Source organism: Salmo salar, chromosome ssa11 (assembly GCF_905237065.1).
Source record: "Salmo salar chromosome ssa11, Ssal_v3.1, whole genome shotgun sequence".
Classification (NCBI taxonomy): domain Eukaryota; kingdom Metazoa; phylum Chordata; class Actinopteri; order Salmoniformes; family Salmonidae; genus Salmo; species Salmo salar.
Genome location: NC_059452.1, coordinates 13,350,001 through 13,370,589, shown reverse-complemented (window position 1 = coordinate 13,370,589; position 20,589 = coordinate 13,350,001). Strand labels below are relative to the sequence as shown.

Sequence of the window (20,589 nt, the reverse complement as noted above, 5' to 3'; positions counted from 1 at the left end):
TGTTTCCATGTGTAGCCAAAGAGTGGAACGGTGCTCTCCTCCTGACAGTTATGCTATTGTATCAGCATTTAATCTCCAGCATGCATGGATGACTTTTGAAAATGCTCATGAATGATTTCTTTCAAATTGCAAAGCTTATTTTTTTTTTAATGCTGTATAGACTGTATAGTTCGTATCAGACACTGTTATGGGGCCGCGGGAGGGACAGCAGACATGTGATGCTTATATGACAAGAGCTAGCTAGCCATTGGATGTGCACGGCACAAATGTGACAGTGCTTGATGTTTGCCCCTGTTTGCAGACTTTGAGTGACGCGTTCATTTCGTTTTCCTTTAAGCTTGCCTGTTGCAGCCTCCAACGCGGAGTGAGAATCACATTGAGGCTGAAGATTTTTTTTTTCTTCCCCACCACTGTACTCTCCGTCTCCACACTGTGATATCCAAGTCGAACAGGAGAGAGAAGGGAAAAAAAACGCTTGTTCTTCTTCATCTTCAGATCTACCCGTTCTTCAATGTCTGCATTTTTTGTTTGAAAACTGCCGATCTATGTCAGCCTTCTGAAAGCGTCCCGGGTACCGTGTAAGGAAGCGCCCCTACCAAAGAAGAGCGGACCAGCTAGGGATCTCTGGGGCTAGAGAAGAACTCTTCAGAACCCCGAAATAAGCATGCCGCGGAGGAAACAGCAAGCGCCCCGACGTGCGGCAGGTACGATTCTATGATTTGCATGTGATCACCTCTGTTTGTACTGCTACTGCTGAGCTATTTCCATTGCTTTCACTAGTCCTACGGTGTATAGTACTGAATCATGTGCGTGTAGCTACATTGTAGCATAGCCTACAGTGGGAGGAAATGGCAAATACCCATTCACTCAAAGAGGGATGGTTAGGCTACTAACTAGAAGTTTTTTTTGTTGTACTTTCCCTTTGAAGGGGATGTGCTTTTTTTTTTTTTACAACCACGTTTGATACTAGCCACCTACTATTTTAATAGTAATCTGCATTATCAGCATACATACATAGGCCATTAGGCTACATAGCCTAGTTATTGGCAACATTGTTTAAATGTTCTAAGTTAATCATTTTTTTCGAACTTCTGGGGCAACACTGATTCCATTCCATGAACGATCTGCTAACAACAGTTCTCGAAAGATATGGAAGGTTTCCAGGCAGTAGCTCCATCCGACTAGTCAAAGACAACTTCAGCTTTGATTGGTCTCTCTCCATTTTACCCTATTTTAGCCTACTCTCCCTTCCTCCCTCCGTAGGGTGTAGATATTGACTCCATGAATTAGAGATCTATGAAGAAGCGTAGGGAAAATGGGGCTCTTGTCAGCTGACTGTCATGATTTCCTTTGATGCTCGTTTGGGGCTTTGTGCTAAAACATTTGATCACAAAATGTCAACTTTCGCCTAGTTTCCCTTTGCTGATTTCTCCTTTCTGGGAAATACTTAAAGAATATTTCGCAGCCGACCCTAGGGGAGACGTGGACTGGAAGAGGCTTTAATGGACAATTGCCATCTTTGATTTGATGGCTGATTGATTGCCCGTCATCTGGCTTGTCTTTGATCTATTCTTTCCCGACAAACACAAATAAATCACTTCCCATAGCAACGTTCACGTGACGTCATGTCTGGTCTGACAATTAGCGATTTAAAACATCTTTAATTGCTTGTTTTGTACTTTTTTTCACGTTGTTAGAGCCAAAGGCCACATTTTGTTCTCTCTCTCTTAAAAAGTAGAGAATATAGAACAATCCACGTGACTCTTCAAAAGATGCTTTAATTAAATCTTACTTAGGTCATAGAACACCTCACATATTCTGCTCTATATACATAATTAGGCTATGCTACAACATGGTAGTTACTTAGCTACCATTCTGTTAAAAATACAAATATTATTTGAATCAGACTTCTGTTCTCATACTGTTGCTATATGGCTGGAACTTCTGGGTTTTACGTCCGCTTTTGGAAGTATTGTTTGAAGCAACAATGTGTTGAAGTATACAGGCTACCTGTTTTTAGAATCAATAAGGGTTATTCTTATTTGTGAGAGATTTGCTTCACTACCATCACAACATAGGCTACATTCGGCGCATGTGGCAAATAAAGTTTGATTTGATTTTGATTGGACATTTACCTATATGCTTTAAAGTGTCGTTAAGTTTTCTGAAACTTAGCCTAGATGTAAATTAATCTATACTACAACTTTTAACCTGTAACAAAACTAAAACAAGCACCAAGGTCAAATCCCCTTAAAATATACTATACAAATTCAATATTATGCAATTATTATAGTAATCGCTCGCTTTACTACACACACACAAACACACACACACACACACACACACAATTGTATCTTGTGCGTACACACAGTGCTTCTATGAAAAATGTAACTATTAGCCTAATCGGGAGACGGAAGAATGGTTTGCTCCATCAGAACGACCCGTCAAAACGACTTTGTTTCATATTTGATTTAATTGTCTCCCTTCTGACAGCCACATTCATCAATGGCTCTAATGGTCAATCAGAAGTTGGCAGAGTGACTGCTCTCATTTTGTTTCTCCATACGTTGGGCCTGGGCTTTACTTTATCAAAACGCTTTTGCCTAATGGACACGCTGGGGGTGGGGGTCGGTGGGGTGGGGGGGTGGGGGTCGGTGGGGTCGGTGGGGTGGGGGGGGCTGGGAGATGACTGAAAGCCTTCTTATCCCAGACGAGAGAGTGAGAGAGAAAAATAAGGCATTTATTATTTTGATGAGCCGATGAGGACAGACACGAGAGCAGTGAGGGATGTTTTTTGTTGTTGTTGTGACGAGGCAACTTCCTGTAATTTTTTTTACAGGGTCTGTATACCCCCTCCCAACATTCGCCCCTCTTACTTTCCCAGCAGCCCTCACAGCTGCAAGTTATACGGTTGACGACTGCTCCGTGGCACACAAAGAGTGGTGACAAATTGATTGCGCTGTAGTGATGGAAAGAGCAAAAAATGGCAGATAATGGGCCTTGATTAGGAACTTTGGGAAATCCAGTCCCCGACAACCTTGAGCGTTTCATGAGAAAATCTCTCTCTCCCTCTCTCCTTCTCTTTGCTTCCCTCTCTCTTTCTCTCCTCTTGCTCTTTTCCCTTTTTCAGCCCACCAGTCTGGAAGGGCTGCTCAGCCGTATAAAAAGAAAAGTTGTTTTGCCAGCTTCATTAGTGTTCACCTAATTAGCTGTAAAGCTGATGGATTCCTGACAGCCCTAATGATTGGAGATGACAAGCTTCGCACACTGTCATCCAGCCCAATTAGGTTTGCAGCTAGTTTGATGAAATCAAGTTGATATTACACAGTCCTCCATGCCTTTAGTTGTGCACTAACTCAATTTTCTGCTGCAGGTGACAAATGGGCCAGGGTACCTGGGTAATCACGTCGGCTTGGAATTAGGCTGTTTTTGTAATGGTCAGGAGCCTAAAAACAACAACACAAACTAGCCTCTCAAAAAGTCTGTCTGGGAAAGAGGGGCTTGTAGCAGCCAGCACACACACACACACACACACACACACACACACACACACACACACACACACACACACACACACACACACACACACACACACACACACACACACACACACACACACACACACACACACCACTCTCTCTGTCTAGCCACAATACCTTTCCCACAGAAACCCTCCTCCGTTTAGGAGTGGACAATGCTGTGAACACCGTTTTTTGGTTTGTTTGTTTGTCTCCTTCAAAGCCTTGCAAGACCAAACATATCATTGTTTTGGGGAGGAAAGTGGGAACATCAAACATCAGACTTTTTTCTCCTTCACTAGTTGTGTTATGCCACGTTAGTCTTACTGAGTAGTACTGCAGTGCTTCTTGCCTGAAAAACTCAGAAAGCATTGCGCTGACGTTGTAGCTGTTTCGCTACGCCGTCATAGAGAATAGTATCGCTTTAGGGCGCCAGGGCCGCTGTCTGGGAGACGTGTTTGAAGAAGCCTCGTGAAATGAGTTGACATTGATATTGTTGACATTGCTCATCATCACGTACATCATTACATATTCAAAGGTATAGATGCCTTTTCACACGAGTTGATTTTCCAAATGCCTATTATCAGCGTTGTGTTCAAAGGGGCTAAATGTGATTTATACAAATATTAAGATCACGACAGATCTAGTTCTGCTTGACGGGAGATAGATTGCGGGGAGGAAAAGCAGCTGATTTCTGTGATTTCTGTGTGTGTTTGATTGATTGTGGATGAGCGAGAGAGATTAATCATGCTCGATGTGTGTTAACGTTGCAGTCCTGCTGGATACACATCCACATACAGTGGCCCGTAGACACATGGGTTACTACACACACAGACGCGCGCACACACACACACACACACACACACACACCGCTTGCATGGTCTTGCAATAATGTTTTGTCTCTGCTAATTGCTAAAAACAGAGGCTTTGTGTAATAGTGTGATGTTACTTTATTCACTTTGTCGCTGGTGTAGTTGGTTAATTCGCTGTAGTTCACAGGTCGGTAGCAGTGGCTTGTTGGGGCCTTGCTCGTACGAAGCCTTACCCCTACAAAGTCTCTGCGAATTAAATTTAATGAAACATGCCATCTTAATTAGGCTAATTATCCCAGTTAAAAGCTGGTCATGATAATTCTATTAATTATTGAGACGGAAAGAAAATGATTTCATAAACATCACCTTCCACAGTACACCCCCACCCTCAGTTAATTAGAAATAGAATTATTAAGAACTACATTACATTTAAAATCAAGTGGATTTATCAATGAATATTTTCCAAATGTTTTTGGTTGTGGTGGACAGAGGTGTCAAATGACTTAAATGTGTCATGCCCATAGGGGGCACGTGCTCCCTCAGACTTGTCCTGTAAAAAAAATAAAAAAAATGTTTTGATAGTTTTTTCTCTGTGATACTACTAGCCTCTTATTCATTTTATGAAGCTGGCTTTAGCTAACCAGATAGGTTCCCAATCTCCCAACCTCATAACTAGCTACTAAGAAGACATTTCAGGCTGTCAATCAAGTTAGAGTAGCTAGCTTGTCTAACTATATTAGCTGGCATGCCTTCTGGCAAGGTTGGCAGACTTTAGAAAACCAAGCAATTACTAAATGTACTGAATGGGACTCACTTTCCTTTCAATCTTTTACCCAGCTTTATAGTAGAGATGCAGAGATTTATTTAACAAAATAACCACCAGTCAGGAGGATACAGACAGCTCAAGAGGTATGCTTAGATATGCAAAAATATATATTTTTTTTTACATAGAATTAAGCGTAATGATTATCGGTCTAGAGTGCAGGAAAAGGCCGTTTCAGGTGTTTGAAAGATGCAAAAATCTCCAATTTACATATGCACCAACTCAGTGTCCTTGTGGTTAGAGTGTCCGCCCTGAGATTAGAAGGTTGTGAGTTCGCTCCCAGGCCGAGTCATACCAAATACTCTAAAAATGGGACCTGATGTGTTTCTGCTTGGCACTCAGTATTAAGGAGATAGATTGGGGGTTAGGCCCTGCGATAGACTTGTACATCAAGCTGCCTCACGCTACAGAAACAGGAGATAGGCTACTACTTACGGGCAGGGGTGCTATCCCCCCTCTGGACCATCCCCTCACTTGCTTTGTGCCCCCTCAGACTTTTGGGGTGCGTGACGCCCCTGGTGAATGGCAACATGGCTGTGTATGTCTGAAGCTGAATGCAAAAAATCCATCGAACAAAGTAGCCTAATCCAAAATAAAGTGAAGTAGAAATAGCATGTACACAGACCACACAACCAAATGTGTAGAATAAACGAGTGGCCTTGGCCTATCTGTTTGTCCACGTGAGTCTTTGTCTGTGTCCCGGCCCCGTGATCAGTAGTCCCCAGAAGCCCAGTCCCCGGTGCCCCCTCCGGAGTGAGGTGTCTACTCCTGGGCCTTCTTCTCAGGATTACGGGCCTTTCCTCAGCCTTGCCTTGCATTGCATTGCTCTCCCTAAAGTGAGGCTTTCCCAGGCTGCCAGGTGACACTATGATTCGTTATGGCCGTCCTCTGCCTTTTTCACAGCCACAAGTGAGCGACAATGAACAGGGCTAAGAGCGGAGAGGGCGGAGAAAGAAAAATAAAGGGAGAAGGGGCGAGGGGAAAAAGCTGAATAACGTAGGCACAGAGAAAGAGGGAGAAAGAGGGAGGGAAAGTTCCCTGCTCGAGGATGTACGGTTGATGGTTGATAAACAGATTTTTTCCCCCAGAATCCTCCGTCATGGCTCCCATTAGCTTGACAGCTGTCAATTAGAGCTCCCTTGGTCTCGCGGGCTGCAGTTTATTGCAGGCGGTTGACGCTGTCATTTTGCTCACAGTTTCGCCTTGAGCGTTATCACGAGCACTGAAACAGTCAATAGCTCATGCATCAGCAGTTATTTCTTAAATTGGCTCACAAGGCTGCATCTTTCTCTCATTTTTTTCATTGCCCCTCTCCTCCCTGCTCCTCTCACCAAAGATTGTTTTGCGAGGGGAGAGCGATGAATAGCGACTGCAGCAGGGTTAGTGAGAGAGCAGAGAGGGCGACGCAACACACCCAGACACACACAGTTATTGTACACAAAGGTAGACGCGTAGGACACACACAAAACAGTTCCATTTACACACAAGATATCAAGACCTAAAAATTGTTTTTGACTGTGTCTGGCTCCTTATCCAAACAATACTGTTCACACAACAGACACATAACAGTATTCAGGAATAGGCCGTCCCCATTTGTTCTGGGATCGTTATTTCTATTCCGGAATGAACATGCATAGTGAGACATTTACTGTATTAGATGTGTTATTACTAGGTAGTAAATGCCGGAACGTTCCTCGCGGAAAGGTAGAAGCTTTTTATGTTTTCTTAAGGTTTAAGATTTATTTATGTACCCTTTTGCTCTACCTTTTATGTTTTATTACCTGCTGAAATGAACACCTCAGCACATTGTGCACCAGTGCAAGCCATTAGTCAACCTAGTTGTAAGATTAGAAGACTGGACAGATAAACATCTGCATAACCATAAAATGCAACAGTTTGTCTAATGGCATACAGGATGTTTTCTGAATTAATGAGAATGCCCAACCACTGGTTAAAGGAAGTTTGGTCAGGAGATGAGTGGCTACTTAGCTCCTCTCTTTCTCTCTCTCTCTCTCTCTCTCTCTCTCTCTCTCTCTCTCTCTCTCTCTCTCTCTCTCTCTCTCTCTCTCTCTCTCTCTCTCTCTCTCTCTCATATGGGTGTTCATATTTGATTAATCAACGATTATCAGTTTCTTTCTTTCCCCAATGATTAGGGAATCATGTCAACTCCTAAGCGCTGCTATTTCAATGTGCAGGAGATATTATTCTAGTGGAGTGATTGGGCAGAGCTCAGCCACTGCTCTACAAACTCCCACTGTGAAGCCTGATTCGCTATCGGGCCTGCGCCAGAGCACCATGGGAATCGGCTTCTCTTCTAGGCACATTTTTGAGGAAACAGGAAATTGAGAGAGTTTGTGGGATCTTTGCACTTCCTCTGCGGAGAAACAGATATATTTTATGCTCCTCCTCAGTACATTATAAAACACTTCCCCCAAATTTGGCTGGCTGCACTTTCCCAAGGCAGACTAGTGTATTATCCGGCTGAAATTCTCTCTATGTCTGGGTTGTCCTCTCCTCTCTCCCCCCCACCCACCCTACCTTCCTCTCCTCTCAGCGATACTATGGCTCTTTGTGTGATGTGTGTGTTGGGCCAGTCTTCAGGAGCCTGGCAGCTACACGGGGGATTAAATCTCCCAGCAGCCCCGTGCAGTGAAATATGGGCGTGTGGAGTAATCCCTGCCTGTGTTGTTGTCATGTCGAGGAGGGACGGGAGTGCACAGAGAGGAGAGGTAGGGGGCCGGCGAGGACGAGATGGAGGGACGCGGGGGAGGGGGGGGGGGGGTTAGTTCTGAGTGTCGTTTGGGCCAGACTCCAGGTCTGGGTTTCTTCTTTCCCTCATTTGGGGTGGGCCAGCCCATGGGTGTGGGGGCAGGGGTGGAGGAGCTTTGGTTGGCTGTCCCCCCTTCCCCGTGGGACTCTGACGGGGGCCAGGCGAGACTGGCAGCCATCAGTCAGGCGTGCGGGTGACGCGGAGGCTTGTTTTTCATGGTGGCGGTGATGAAAGGCAGGGGAGCCGTAGAGGCCCACGTAATCAGGACATCCTTCTCAGGCATGACAGCCTCTTCCTCTTCTCTCCTCCGAAGCCAAGAGATGGCCTCAAACGCCTCGCCTTCACTCCCTCTCTCCCCCTGTTTCATGTTCTGATCAGTCTCAGATGCTGGGAATTATTCCCCCCCCTTACCCTCTATTTTTTTGTAATGGGGGGGGTCAGGAAAGGCAGGGGGGATGTGGTCTGAAACAGGGGGGGGGGATTTGCGTGTTTACACGTGTGTGTTTCTGCTTATACACCTATGTGTGTGTGCATTTAAGTAACAGGAAGGGGGTCGGGTTTTTCTCTCCTTGGCAAAGGCAGGCAGGTGCGAGAAGGAGAGAGAGAGAGAGAGAGAGAGGAAGTCTGTTTTATTTTATACTGCAGGCCTGTTGCTAATTAATGTTTCTTGGTAGGATTCTGTCGGAGTTGAGTCATGGTTTTGATCTTTATGCCTGATAACTGCATACCTAATGAGATTTCAAAGCTTCTCGAGATGTGAGTGCTGCTCCCTGCAATTATTGACAGATGCCTTTTCTTCGCCATTGGGTTCTGCTCCATAAATCCTTCCCCTGTAATGAGCTTGAGAAGTGCCACCCTGCCAGTGAGCTAATGAAACCGAGCAAGGGGGGGGCGGTGGGGGGGTACGAGGAGGGGGGCGTCACACTCCTCTGACACATTTTTTTTCTTTAAATGAACTCTGCAGATGTCGGGGCCCTCGCTTGTGTGTCGAAAAAGAGGTAAGCGTGAGATAGAGGAGTAAAATAAAAAAATCGGGGGGGGGGAGTAGATCCAGTTTGGCCGATCGGGTTTCCATCCCCATGTTACGGCCGTTTGTCTGAGATAGCTATTTTATTTGAAACGGTAGTATTGTTGTTGCCGAAGTTGACTTTGATTGATATAACTGCCCTCTTGCTACTGAGCTAGCTTTTTTTCTAGTCCTCTTTATTTTCAGTTTTTTTTATTCCTTCCGTCCCTACACTCTTCCTGTTTGTAGCTTTGGTGGGGACGGACACAGGGAGAAGGAACGAGGAGAAGAACAGACGGAGAGAGCGAAAGAAAGAGAGACAGGGAAAGGGAGAATTTGGGGGGGGAGAGTCAAAGGGAAAGAAGGGCAGCCTGTTCTCTGTCCGTACACACACACACACACACACACACACACACACACACACACACACACACACACACACACACACACACACACACACACACACACACACACACACACACACGAGACCGGACGGGTCTTTTAGGAGGTCTGAAACAGAGCTGTGATGGAGGGAGAGTAGCTGCTCCATGCCAAACAGTTGATTTCCTCCTCTCGTCGACATGGTCATACATCATGGACACACCCTTCTCTCCTGACAGAATGACGTGTGTCATTTATCAAACGGGCCCTTGCCAGAGCCCTGTGTGAGGGGCTATCTTCCTCCCTTACAGAGGAGCCTGGGCGTCCATGCCTCTGAGGGGGCGGGATGTAAAGCCGAAAGTGGGATGAGGACCGGGTCTTCGGGGGGGGGGGGGGTTGGTGGACTGTGGGTGTGGAGAGAGAGGTTGGGAGTGAAGGGGAACAGCACTATAGATCCGGTAGTGCTCCGACTCGCCTCTCACATTCCCTAACCCCTATGTGTGAGATGGGAGGGGGACTTGGTGTTATGCTCGAGGTGGGAGGAAGATAGTGTGTGTTTGTAGACGTACAGTATGTGTTTAAAAACAATACACTTAGTTTGGTAGGGGACTTGTTTGGAATTAAGTTAGTATTTCATGTGTTTATGCGTGTGTTTGTATGTGTGTGTGTGTCCATGTGTTTCCTGTAAATATGGGTGTGTGTGTGTGTGTGTGTATGGATTCCGCATGTGTAGTCTGTCCATGTGTTTCCTGTAAATATGGGTGTGTGTGTGTATATGGATTCTGCATGTGTAGTCTATCATGATGTATCTGCATATGTGTGTGTGTGTGTGTGTCTATCAGTGTGTGCATCTATGTGTGTCTTTGCTCTTCTTTGAGCCCCTGCTCCCACACATGTCCCAGTGCGTCTTTGTCCCGGTCCCTGGGCCCCGTGGTTGACAGGTATCACTCAAGGCCCCGGCTCCTTGCCATTCGGCCCTCTCTCGCTCTCTCGGGGGTTACGCCAGTGAATCTGAGCTCTCTCGCTTTCCCATGATTCAAAGGAGCGTTACTGAAGATGGATGCTCCTTAAAAAAAGAGATTGATGATGGATATGAGGCTGGCTGTGTCATTCATCATTTTGAATATTATTTAGACTGGCCGTGTAAAGCTGTAACCTGAGCTTTGGCGAAGAGGGGACTGAGTGCTAGACCCAGGACGTGGGCTCAGTGATGGATGGGTCAGCCAGATCCTTGTTTGTTACCAGATACCAGAGGAGCAGCACTCGCTCACTCCTAATGCACCTCACTGCCTACTTTTGCTCGAAGGGTAAAAATAAAACCAATGGCGGTCAGGTGAAGAAGAGAAAAAAAACAGCTAATGTTGGACGTGGCCCTCGCTCCGCGCCCTGGGTAACCCTTGTTTTGAAACTGTTCTTTCTTTTTAGTTAGCTTCCTGTGTATTTCTGTTGTTTTATATGAGGTTTTTGGTTTTATTTCGCCAGACTAGTGAGATGAGGTGACCATCGTCGGGGCTGTGAGGGCCGAACAGCTGTGGCCCATAAGGACGAAATACAGCCGACTGTGTTAGTCAGCCCCATAAACTCACAATAATGTGGATAGACTACATTTTGAGCACTTTTAATGGTTTATTTTGAATATTTTTCGGGATATGGTCAAATGTTTTAATTCCTTAGGCTGGACTATTTAAGTGCAAGCGGAGGACAGGTGTTTTTCCCCTATCAACCTAGGTGTGTACAATGCAGGTACTGTGCAATGTTATTGTAATAGCTGTTAAGCACAATGCCATTTCAGGGTGAATTATAATCTTGCCTAGTGTTGAATTCAATAAAAGTAATCTTAGGTTTGTAGTCAGCCATCATTGTTCCAGCTGGGTTTTCTTACTGTCTATCAACAAGCCCCTCCCCATGCCAACAAGCCCCTCCCCATGCCAACAAGCGCCGCACCAGGGCAAAGTCAGACCACAGGAGAGATAGCTAGTGATAGCTGGTCTCTCTCTGAGAGGTTACCTCATCACATACCAACATTTTCGCAAAGCCTACTCACCCTCTATGCCATTTATTTTCCTCTGGTCTTCTTCCTGCCGTGAAGAACTGGACTCCTGTACAGGAGGAGGAGAGGAGCGAAGGAACGAGACAGGGTCAGACAGAGGAGAGGGCTTCAACCCTGCCCTCCACACTAGGAGAGAGAGAGAGAGAGAGAGAGAGGTTGTTTTGTTTTTGTGCTCTTTTTCTCCCCCCTCCTCTCTTTCTTTTTCCAGTTTTATAGCAGGAGACATGATTTATTGTGGCCATCCATCTTTGAGACTCATCCATCACCTCCTGGTTGCTAGGCAATCATGGCAGCAGCTGTTTGCTTTGAATCAGACAGAGACGCTGTCAATCAGCGCGGGCAGGTGAAAAGCATTAGAAACACGCTATTGTCAGACGGAATAATTAATCAAAGGCAGGAGAGATAATTAAAAAGACATGACCCTTGCTAGCACTTGGTCTGGGTTGCCTGGATAAAAAAAAAGAGAAGCCAGGGAAAAGGAAGGGAGTATAGGAAGGAGAAGAGACTGGAGGGTACTCTTTCTCTCTCTCTCCCAACACAGTGAAGGAGAGGAGGGAGTGAGTGCTGATGACAGTCAGTGGCACAGGTTCTAATTCCATTAAAAGAAGATTGGCTCGAAAGTGGAGAGAAATAATAAAAGACTGGTAGAGCGGATGAGAGAAAGAGAGAGAGAAAGAAAGAGGGAGATAGAGAGAAGGGGACAACCGCGCTAAAGCACACACACTGTCTCTGATACCGGTAAATGCTACAAATGTGGGGTTTAAAGTGGGGCTCTTCAAATTGATGCTGTTAACACACCCTCTAAATTTTGCCTATGATATGCACTGCAAAGTACATTAAAGAAATGGCACACTTGTAAGAACCACCACCCACACACACACACCCACCCACAGACAGACATGCAGACCAGTGCAGTAGAGATAGGGCCCTGCAGTGACCCTTGGGGCCCAGTAGAGAGGGCCTGTAGTGGAGCTGCCTGCCTGCCTCTGCCTTTGTAGGATCCCAGCCCCTACATCTGTGGAGGTGTGTGGATCCACAGGCTCACGGCAGGCAGGAGTTTGGAGAGGTGTTGGGAAAGCATAGCGTGATATTGCGTGTGTTCAGCATGCATGTTTGTATAACTACTTACATAATGTGTTGGCTTGTTTTTATGTGTGTTTGTTTGTCTGACCCAGGTATTAGAGCCCTCCTAGACTCAGGGGCCCAGGGAATTTAGGTCAGGGTTCCCCAACTGGCGGCCCGCGGACCGAAATTGGCCCGCAGGTGATTTTATTTGGCCCCTCAAGTTTTCTGAGCAAAAAAATTATAAACAAATAAATCATGTTTTGGGGGGGATATAAAATACTCTCAAAACACCAGCAAATTAGCCCCAAGTGAATTTAATTTTGGAAATCGGTCCAAAGTATTTCAACACATAATAGAGAGATGTGATCATATACAAATGTAAGCCAGGTTTGAAATGATTATGCTTTAGTCTGTTTGAGCTTCTTGTGGTCAATTTGCGGTCTACAAATGATTTGTAATTATGTTCCGGACCCCTGACCGTCCGCAGCTGAATCTAGTTGACGATCCCTGCTTTAGGTGATCTGAGGTTAGGTTGCCTACTACACCAGGTCTCCCTTGGGTTCTCTCTCCTTCCTCTCTTTCGCTCTCTTTGTCCATCCCCTGTTTTTTTCCCAGTGCTTCCTAGTCCCTCGTGTTCCGTCGGATGAGCCAGAGAACACGCTGGTCATTCTCCTTGAACCGGCATGTTCTCTAATGTTATATTTCTACCACAGTTTTGCCTAACGTTCGCATGTAAAGTCCCATAGCCGACGATCCTCTGGGGCTGTGTGTTGTGACTATAGAGAGAGGTTTACAGTGTGATTCATAGGGTGGGGGCTCCTATCCCCCATAACCCTTCTTTGATCTGCACGTGTCTCTTGTGTTTTGACGTCCCGTCGGTTCTCATAATAATTTCGGATGTTTTTTTTTTTTTTACGTTCTAGAAAATAATCAAGTCATATCGTAGTGGAACTGTGTGCTCTCTCCACACAGCTGGTGAAAGAAGGGACCAGTCATAATAGTGCGTGGGAATGGCAACGTCCCATGGCCTCTAACGCTTTACCTTGTCTCCAAAAGAGTTTAGCCCGAAGCCTCGCCCCGAGCTACAAGCAACGCACGCACTCGCTCTCTCACTCTCTCTCTCACTCTCTCTGTCCCACCTATTCAACAATGTCACCAGACCCAGACAGGAAAAACAACCCCATTTTGATTTGTCCAAGTGAAGGCAGCACACAAGACCTGTCTATTTGAAGACACTGTAATAGCCACATGAAAACTACCTTCTTACCAAAGAGCGGACGTCTTTTCATTAGCTCACTGGGCGGTAGAGTCAATAAACATGGTTAACGTGAAAGGAATTGATTCATTGACTATAATAATATTGAACAGATCTTTTTGAACGCTCGCTTGATAATCAGTAGCGCCAATTACTGTTTAGAAATGTGATCACATGACCTCGATAAAAAAAAAAAACGTAATTGAATCTTCATTTAATGTTAACTGTCAAAGTAAATGGCCATCCGGATGTGTTGACGACGTGAGTAAGAATTGCCACTCCACTGACTGACAGGGCTGGAAGGTCTAACTGAGGAGAGAAAGTGGATGGGTGCCGTTGGTTAGCCACCAGTTAAATGCACCCACCAAGACAATAGTGGAACATTTAAAAAAACGAAGGAATCAGAACAGTAAGAGCATTGTGACTCGTTGAAACGCCTTGGATGCCGTGCTATAAATGCACTTATCCGTTTAAGACTCGCCGGCTAATGTGATCGTCCTCAAAAACGACTTCTACGAGACGCCTTGATATTTTTAGTCCTAATTAGCCGCATAGTTCCAGAGATATCCTTTACTAGTAAAGCCCCCGTCCTTGTTGTGCCATCCAGACAGACAAAACCATCCGTAAGACAGTACTTCACCCTTATCTCTGCTGAGTAAAGCACACGTCTTTATCCACACCTCTGGGATCCTCACTGCGTTCTGTTTTGAAGCGGTTTCTGTTGTTAGTCCGTGTAGTACTAGATGTTGTTATGACTTAGTGAGACGTGTGTCTATTGTTACTGTTGTGTATGTACTGTGTGGCGTGTAAAGGTCAGGACAGACACATGAGCGATCAGTGTGTAGCCCGGCCTGGCTTCATGACACGGCTAGTCATCAACACTTCCTGTTTCTGAGGAGTGGATGTTACACTCAGGCCTGACAAGGCCCACTCTGTTTATGAATTCCTGAGGCCTGATACAGACACAGAGTCACGGAGTTCTCTGGAAACAAGACAAGTTTGTGTGTGTGGTGGGGGGGGGTAAATTGTTAGATGTGTGTCACTGTGATGTGATCTTGCGTCTACATGTGAAAGGAGAAGGCGTATCAAATCAAATGTTATTAGTCCCATGCGCCGAATACAACAGGTCTAGACCTTACAGTGAAATGCTGAATACAACAGGTCTAGACCTTACAGTGAAATGCTTACTTACAAGCCCCTAACCAACAACGCAGTTCAAAAAATAAGAAGAAATCAAAAGAACAAGTAATTTAACCTGCATCAGTAAAATAACAATAGCGAGACTATATACAGGGGGGTACCGGTACAGAGTCAATGTGCAGGGGCACCGGTTAGTCGAGGTAATTGAGGTCATGTGTACATGTAGGTAGAGTTATTAAAGGGACAATGCATAAATAATAACAGAGAGTAGAAGCGGCGTAAAAGTGTGGGGGGGTATGCAAATATTCCGGGTAGCCATTTGATTAGATGTTCAGGAGTCTTATGGATTGGTGGTAGAAGCTGTTTTAGAAGCCTCTTGGACCTAGACTTGGCGCTCCGGTACCGCTTGCCGTGCGGTAGCAGAGAGAACAGTCTATGACTAGGGTGTGTGTGTTGTGTGTGTGTGTGTGTGTGTGTGTGTGTGTGTGTGTGTGTGTGCAGTAAATCACTCGAATCAATTGTGGGACATGTCATGGCATTCCAGACATGGCGGACAACGCTCTTCTGGTGGCGGGCCAGTGGTGAGAGAGTACATCTGTCCCATGGTTTCCAGGACCATTACACATCCCAAGGTTCCCAAAGAGAGGGAGTGCATTTAACACTGATGCTTCAACACTGCTGTGTCTGTCTGACTGACTCCCCTCCCAGTTTAGGGAATCACTGTCTCTGAGTCTGTGTGCGGGGCCTGATTTGGAGTTGTCAGTTTCACAACATTTGTTGACATCTGTTAATGACTTTTTGTCTTCTGTGGTCACTGGAGGGAGTTTCTCCACACCAGACAATTAAACACAAGAATACAATCAGAAAAGAAAGGGGGTACACACAGGTAAAAAAAAGAGACTGTGAATGAAAGAGTGAAGGAGGACAAGAAACAAGTGCGAGAGAGCGTAAGGGCTGTACCGTAGGGCCCTTAAAAGGGGCGGTGCGGCGTGGATCAGGTGTGGATCGGGACGCCATCGAGAGCCTTATCTCTCCATCGTGACACGGCCAGGGGAGCGGCAGTACATTAATGCCTTGGTGCGATAGGGACTGTCTGCCTCGTACTCCTCTACAATGCAGATAAGCCCCTGCAGAGGCAATGATAGCGCCGGCGGATTATCCCATGCTCCCCGCTCCCAGCCACACCAGCCACGCATGCGCCTTATTTATTGTGTAGAGCGCTGTGACTGGAAGAGTAGGGAGAGGAAGAAAGAAAAAAAACGGAGACAAGAATGAGGAACGAGAGAGATGGGTTGGAGTGGAAAGAGAGATGTAGCACACTCAGTATGTTAAAGGGGAACAGGGAAGGTTTTAATAGATCTTCCCTTAGCTGTGGTACATCGCTGGAGATGGCACCAGTCAATAGGGGGCCTGTTTTGGACTGGGTTGGGAGGGGCTGGGTTGGGTTGGGAGGGGCTGTGTTGGGTTGGGAGGGGTTGGGTTAGGTTGGGTTGGGTTAGGAGGGGCTGGGTTAGGTTGGGTTGGGAGGGGTTGGGTTGGGTTGGGTTGGGTTGGGAGGGGCTGTGTTGGGAGGGGCTGGGTTGGGTTGGGAGGGGCTGTGTTGGGTTAGGTTGGGTTGGGAGGGGCTGGGTTAGGTTGGGTTGGGAGGGGTTGGGTTGGGAGGGGCTGGGTTGGGTTGGGAGGGGTTAGGTTGGGTTGGGAGGGGCTGGGTTGGGTTAGGTTGGGTTGGGAGGGGCTGTGTTGGGTTGGGTTGGGAGGGGCTGTGTTGGGTTGGGGTGGGTTGGGTTGGGAGGGGTTGGGTTGGGAGGGGCTGTGTTGGGAGGGGCTGGGTTGGATTGGGTTGGGAGGGGTTGGGTTGGGAGGGGTTGGGTTGGGAGGGGCTGTGTTGGGTTGGGAGGGGCTGCGTTGGGTTGGGAGAGGCTGTGTTGGGTTGGGTTGGGATGGGATGGGGTGGGTTGGGTTGGGAGAGACTGTGTTGGGTTGGGATGGGTTGGGAGGGGCTGGGTTGTGTTGGGTTGGGACAGACTGTGTTGGTTTGGGTTGGGATGGGGTGGGTTGGGAGGGGCTGGGTTGTGTTGGGTTGGGAGAGACTGTGTTGGGTTGGGGTGGGCTGGGGTGGGTGAGGAGAGGTTGTGTTGGGATGGGGTGGGCTGGGTGGGGAGAGGTTGGGTTGGGATGGGATGGGCTGGGTTGGGTTGTGTTGGGAGAGGCTGTGTTGGGTTGTGTTGGGTTGGGGTGGGATGGGCTGGGTTGGGTTGGGAGAGGCTGTGTTGGGTTGGGAGAGGCTGTGTTGGGTTGGGTTGTGTTGGGTTGGGAGAGGCTGTGTTGGGTTGGGAGAGGCTGTGTTGGGTTGGGTTGTGTTGGGTTGGGAGAGGCTGTGTTGGGTTGGGTTGTGTTGGGTTGGGGGAGGCTGTGTTGGGTTGTGTTGGGTTGGGAGAGGCTGTGTTGGGTTGGGTTGTGTTGGGTTGGGAGAGGCAGTGTTGGGTTGGGTTTTGTTGGGTTGGGAGAGGCTGTGTTGGGTTGTGTTGGGTTGTGTTGGGATTGGTTGGGTTGGGTTGGGATGGGTTGGGATGGGATGGGTTGGGATGGGTTGGGATGGGATGGGATGGGTTGGGATGGGTAGGGTTGGGTTGTGATGGGTTGGGATGGGTTGGGTTGGGTTGGGGTGGGTGGGTGGGTGGGGATGGGCTGGGGTGGGTGGGTGGGGATGGGGTGGGTGGGTGGGGTTGGGATGGGCTGGGATGGGTTGGGATGGGTTGTGTTGTGTTGTGTTGGGTTGGGATGGGATGGGTTGATATGGGTTGGGTTGGGATGGGATGGGATGGGCTGGTTGGGTGGGTGGGTGGGTGGGGAAGGCCTTGGAGGGGCTGAGCAGTGCTGGGGATGTTTTTTATTTATTCAATTGATTTAACCTCTATGTTCCCCAGTCCCTCCTGTAGATTTGGGGTGAAGCCTCTTTCCTTGACAATTAGGCCAGACAATCCCCTTCTAGTGGCTCTGCAAGTGGGTGGAGGTCAGGGGCCAATATGTTTGATATCACACAAACTGACAGTGGCATGTCTCTCTTTTGTCTCTCCTTCCCTCCCCTAGTGACAATATGTAGTCAGCTCAGTGTTCACCTGGGTTCTGGTTGCCATAACAGTGAGCTGAGGGCTTGTTATTGCTGTACTATTGGTCTTGTTTGCGTGGTTGTTTTTGTGGTTAAGTTGGGCTGTGGTGCTTTATCCTGCTCACACACAATGTAAGGCGGTAGCTCGTCCTTAGCTCTACACAGCTGATGGCGCTTGTTTGTTTATTTGAGGCATTTGCATTGTGTGTGTGTGTGTGTGTGTGTGTGTGTGTGTGTGTGTGTGTGTGTGTGTGTGTGTGTGTGTGTGTGTGTGTGTGTGTGTATCCGTTGGTTTGTGTGTGTGCTTGCTTGATTGCTCGTGAGAGACTCCCTAAGGCGGCGTAAAATTGTACACAAATAAAGACGTTTACACACACGCTCACGCAACACACACACACACACACACACACACACACACACACACACACACACACACACACACACACACACACACACACACACACTAATTGGGGGTGGAGGGGGTTATTGGTGGTCCTGGCCTCAGGCCCTCTGGGTCTGTGTGTAAATTGAGAGTTTAAAGGGGGAACCGAGGCATCCAAACATCTAAACATGGCCTTTAATGGCTGCTCTGTCTCTCTCTCTCTGCCTCTGTCTTTCTCTCTGTATCTCTCTCTCTCTCTCTTTCTGCCTGTCTTTCTCTCTGTATCTCTCTCTTTCTGCCTCTGCCTTTCTTTCTGTATCTCTCTCTCTGTCTCTGTCTTTTTCTCTCTCTCTCTCTCTCTCTCTCTGTCTCTGTCTTTCTCTCTGTCTCTCTCACACACACAGAAGCCATTTTGAGGCCCTCAGAAGCAGCAGCAGCAGGCAGAGCAGGTCCAAAGCCCACTCGGCTCACGCACGCTCTTAAGCACTAATTAGATAATTAAAAGTGGCATCCTTCTTCCTGCCATATTTCATCCCTCTCTGCGCACCCCTCTCCTAACCAACGGCATGTCCTTTGAAATGGATACTGTATCAGTTCCCGTCGCAAACAAGTCACCAACGGCCCCCAAAACTACAAGGGGAGTGCCCCTCCCAGAGCGGCTCTGAGGATCGGCTCATGTTAAGAGGTGTTGAAGGCTTTGGATGACTGGCTATCTATCATTCTCCACATTTCCACGACTACAACTAGCCACAAATGAAATATCAAAGCCCAGGAATTCACTCGTTATAGCTGTTATTTTCTCACGGTTTTGTATTGCTTTTTAATTTCATTCCTGTTGTTAATCACTGCAGAGAAGATATGTTACAGAAGCGATTCATTACGGAAATGACACGAGAAGTGTTGCTCCCGAGAAAGAAAACAAAGAGTAAAGAGGTGATCTTGTTCCAGTACTGTTTGTTCTGTGTGACTCCTCGGTTACTGGAGCATTTGACTTCCTGATGTTGAAATGACATATGAATGAATAGAATGTTCGCTATTATTCATATGTTTAATTATTCATATGTTTAATTATGTCAAAATGTCTCTTTTTTTTTTTTTCTCGATTATTTTAGATTTGGAAAAAAATAAGACAATATATGAATATGGCATTTCAAAATACACCAACACGGTTGGACAGAAAAACTTGGTCAGTTTAAAATGAAATGTTCAAATATATTGGCTTACCTTTTGTCATTTAAAACAACATTGTAAAATATGTAAATACTTTTTTACTACACAGGCGACACAATGGAGGATGGCAAAAGCGTACGCGGATGGTATTCCACGCGTTGTGCCAACGTCTCTAACGACGCGGGAAAATGACACTTCTTTTTTATACGGCTGTTAAAAAGTGAGGGACCTATTGAGACGTGATATACTGGTACTCAGAGGAGGAAGTGGGTAGAGAGCGTGTGGGTAGAGGTTATGGTCTGCGGCACGGAGGATCCTGGGTTTTAACCTCTCTCTCGCTCTTTGTGTGTGTGTGTGTGTGTGTGTGTGTGTGTGTGTGTGTGTGTGTGTGTGTGTGGGAGAATGCATGGTCCACGTTATGTCATCCAGCAGCCGTGATGTCTGGATCAGTGGTGTCATAATTACGCGTCCTGTTTACATCCTATTGTGTTTCATTTCAGCACGTAGCGCCCGGCACGGCCCTGCGCAGCCCACCCTCCCCTTCAGTCCCCCAGCGCTCCCCTCCTCTCCGCCTCTCTGGCTGTGCGCGGAGGCTTCTCTGCTGCTTTACTAGGACAGTAGTCAGCCCTCTGGGCCAAACCCCTCCTCTCACCTAGCCTGGCATAGCCTCACCCTATATAGCCACACCTCCGCTAGGTTAAAGGACACAAGGGAAGGACACACGCACACACACACACACGCACACACACACACTCACATCTAAACCACTGTTTATGTATTTTGGTTTTGCAAACAAACAATTGTCTGGAATTCTGCAGCATTCATAGCGTGTTATCCATGCTCATGTGGTTGTTCTGAACAGCATTTCATATGAATGCAGATTTGGTGAATGTTGAGTGGGCTGGAATAGGGATTTTTCTAGAAATAGGAGACAGGGCCTATTTGTAACTCTGGGTTAAAGCCTCATTAAGTAGGCCTACATGGCTTACCGTTGTAAACAGTTGAATATTTCTTAATGACATCGGGGGAATAGCATTGATATGCATGTGAACTCTGCCCCCCCCCCCAGCCTCTGCTCTCTGCTTTTCATTAATATCAAGTGATTGAG

The 20,589-nt window shown here is 46.9% G+C and overlaps 1 protein-coding gene across 1 annotated transcript in view; it reads left to right on the top strand.

The window, feature by feature from the left end:
* LOC106562036 (teashirt homolog 3-like) overlaps positions 1-20,589 on the top strand; it is a 37,506-nt gene that overhangs the window by 1,429 nt on the left and 15,488 nt on the right. Inside the window, 1 exon segment of the mRNA XM_014126559.2 lies at positions 338-704. Coding sequence (XP_013982034.1) covers positions 665-704 — 40 coding nt within the window. The 5' untranslated portion in view covers positions 338-664.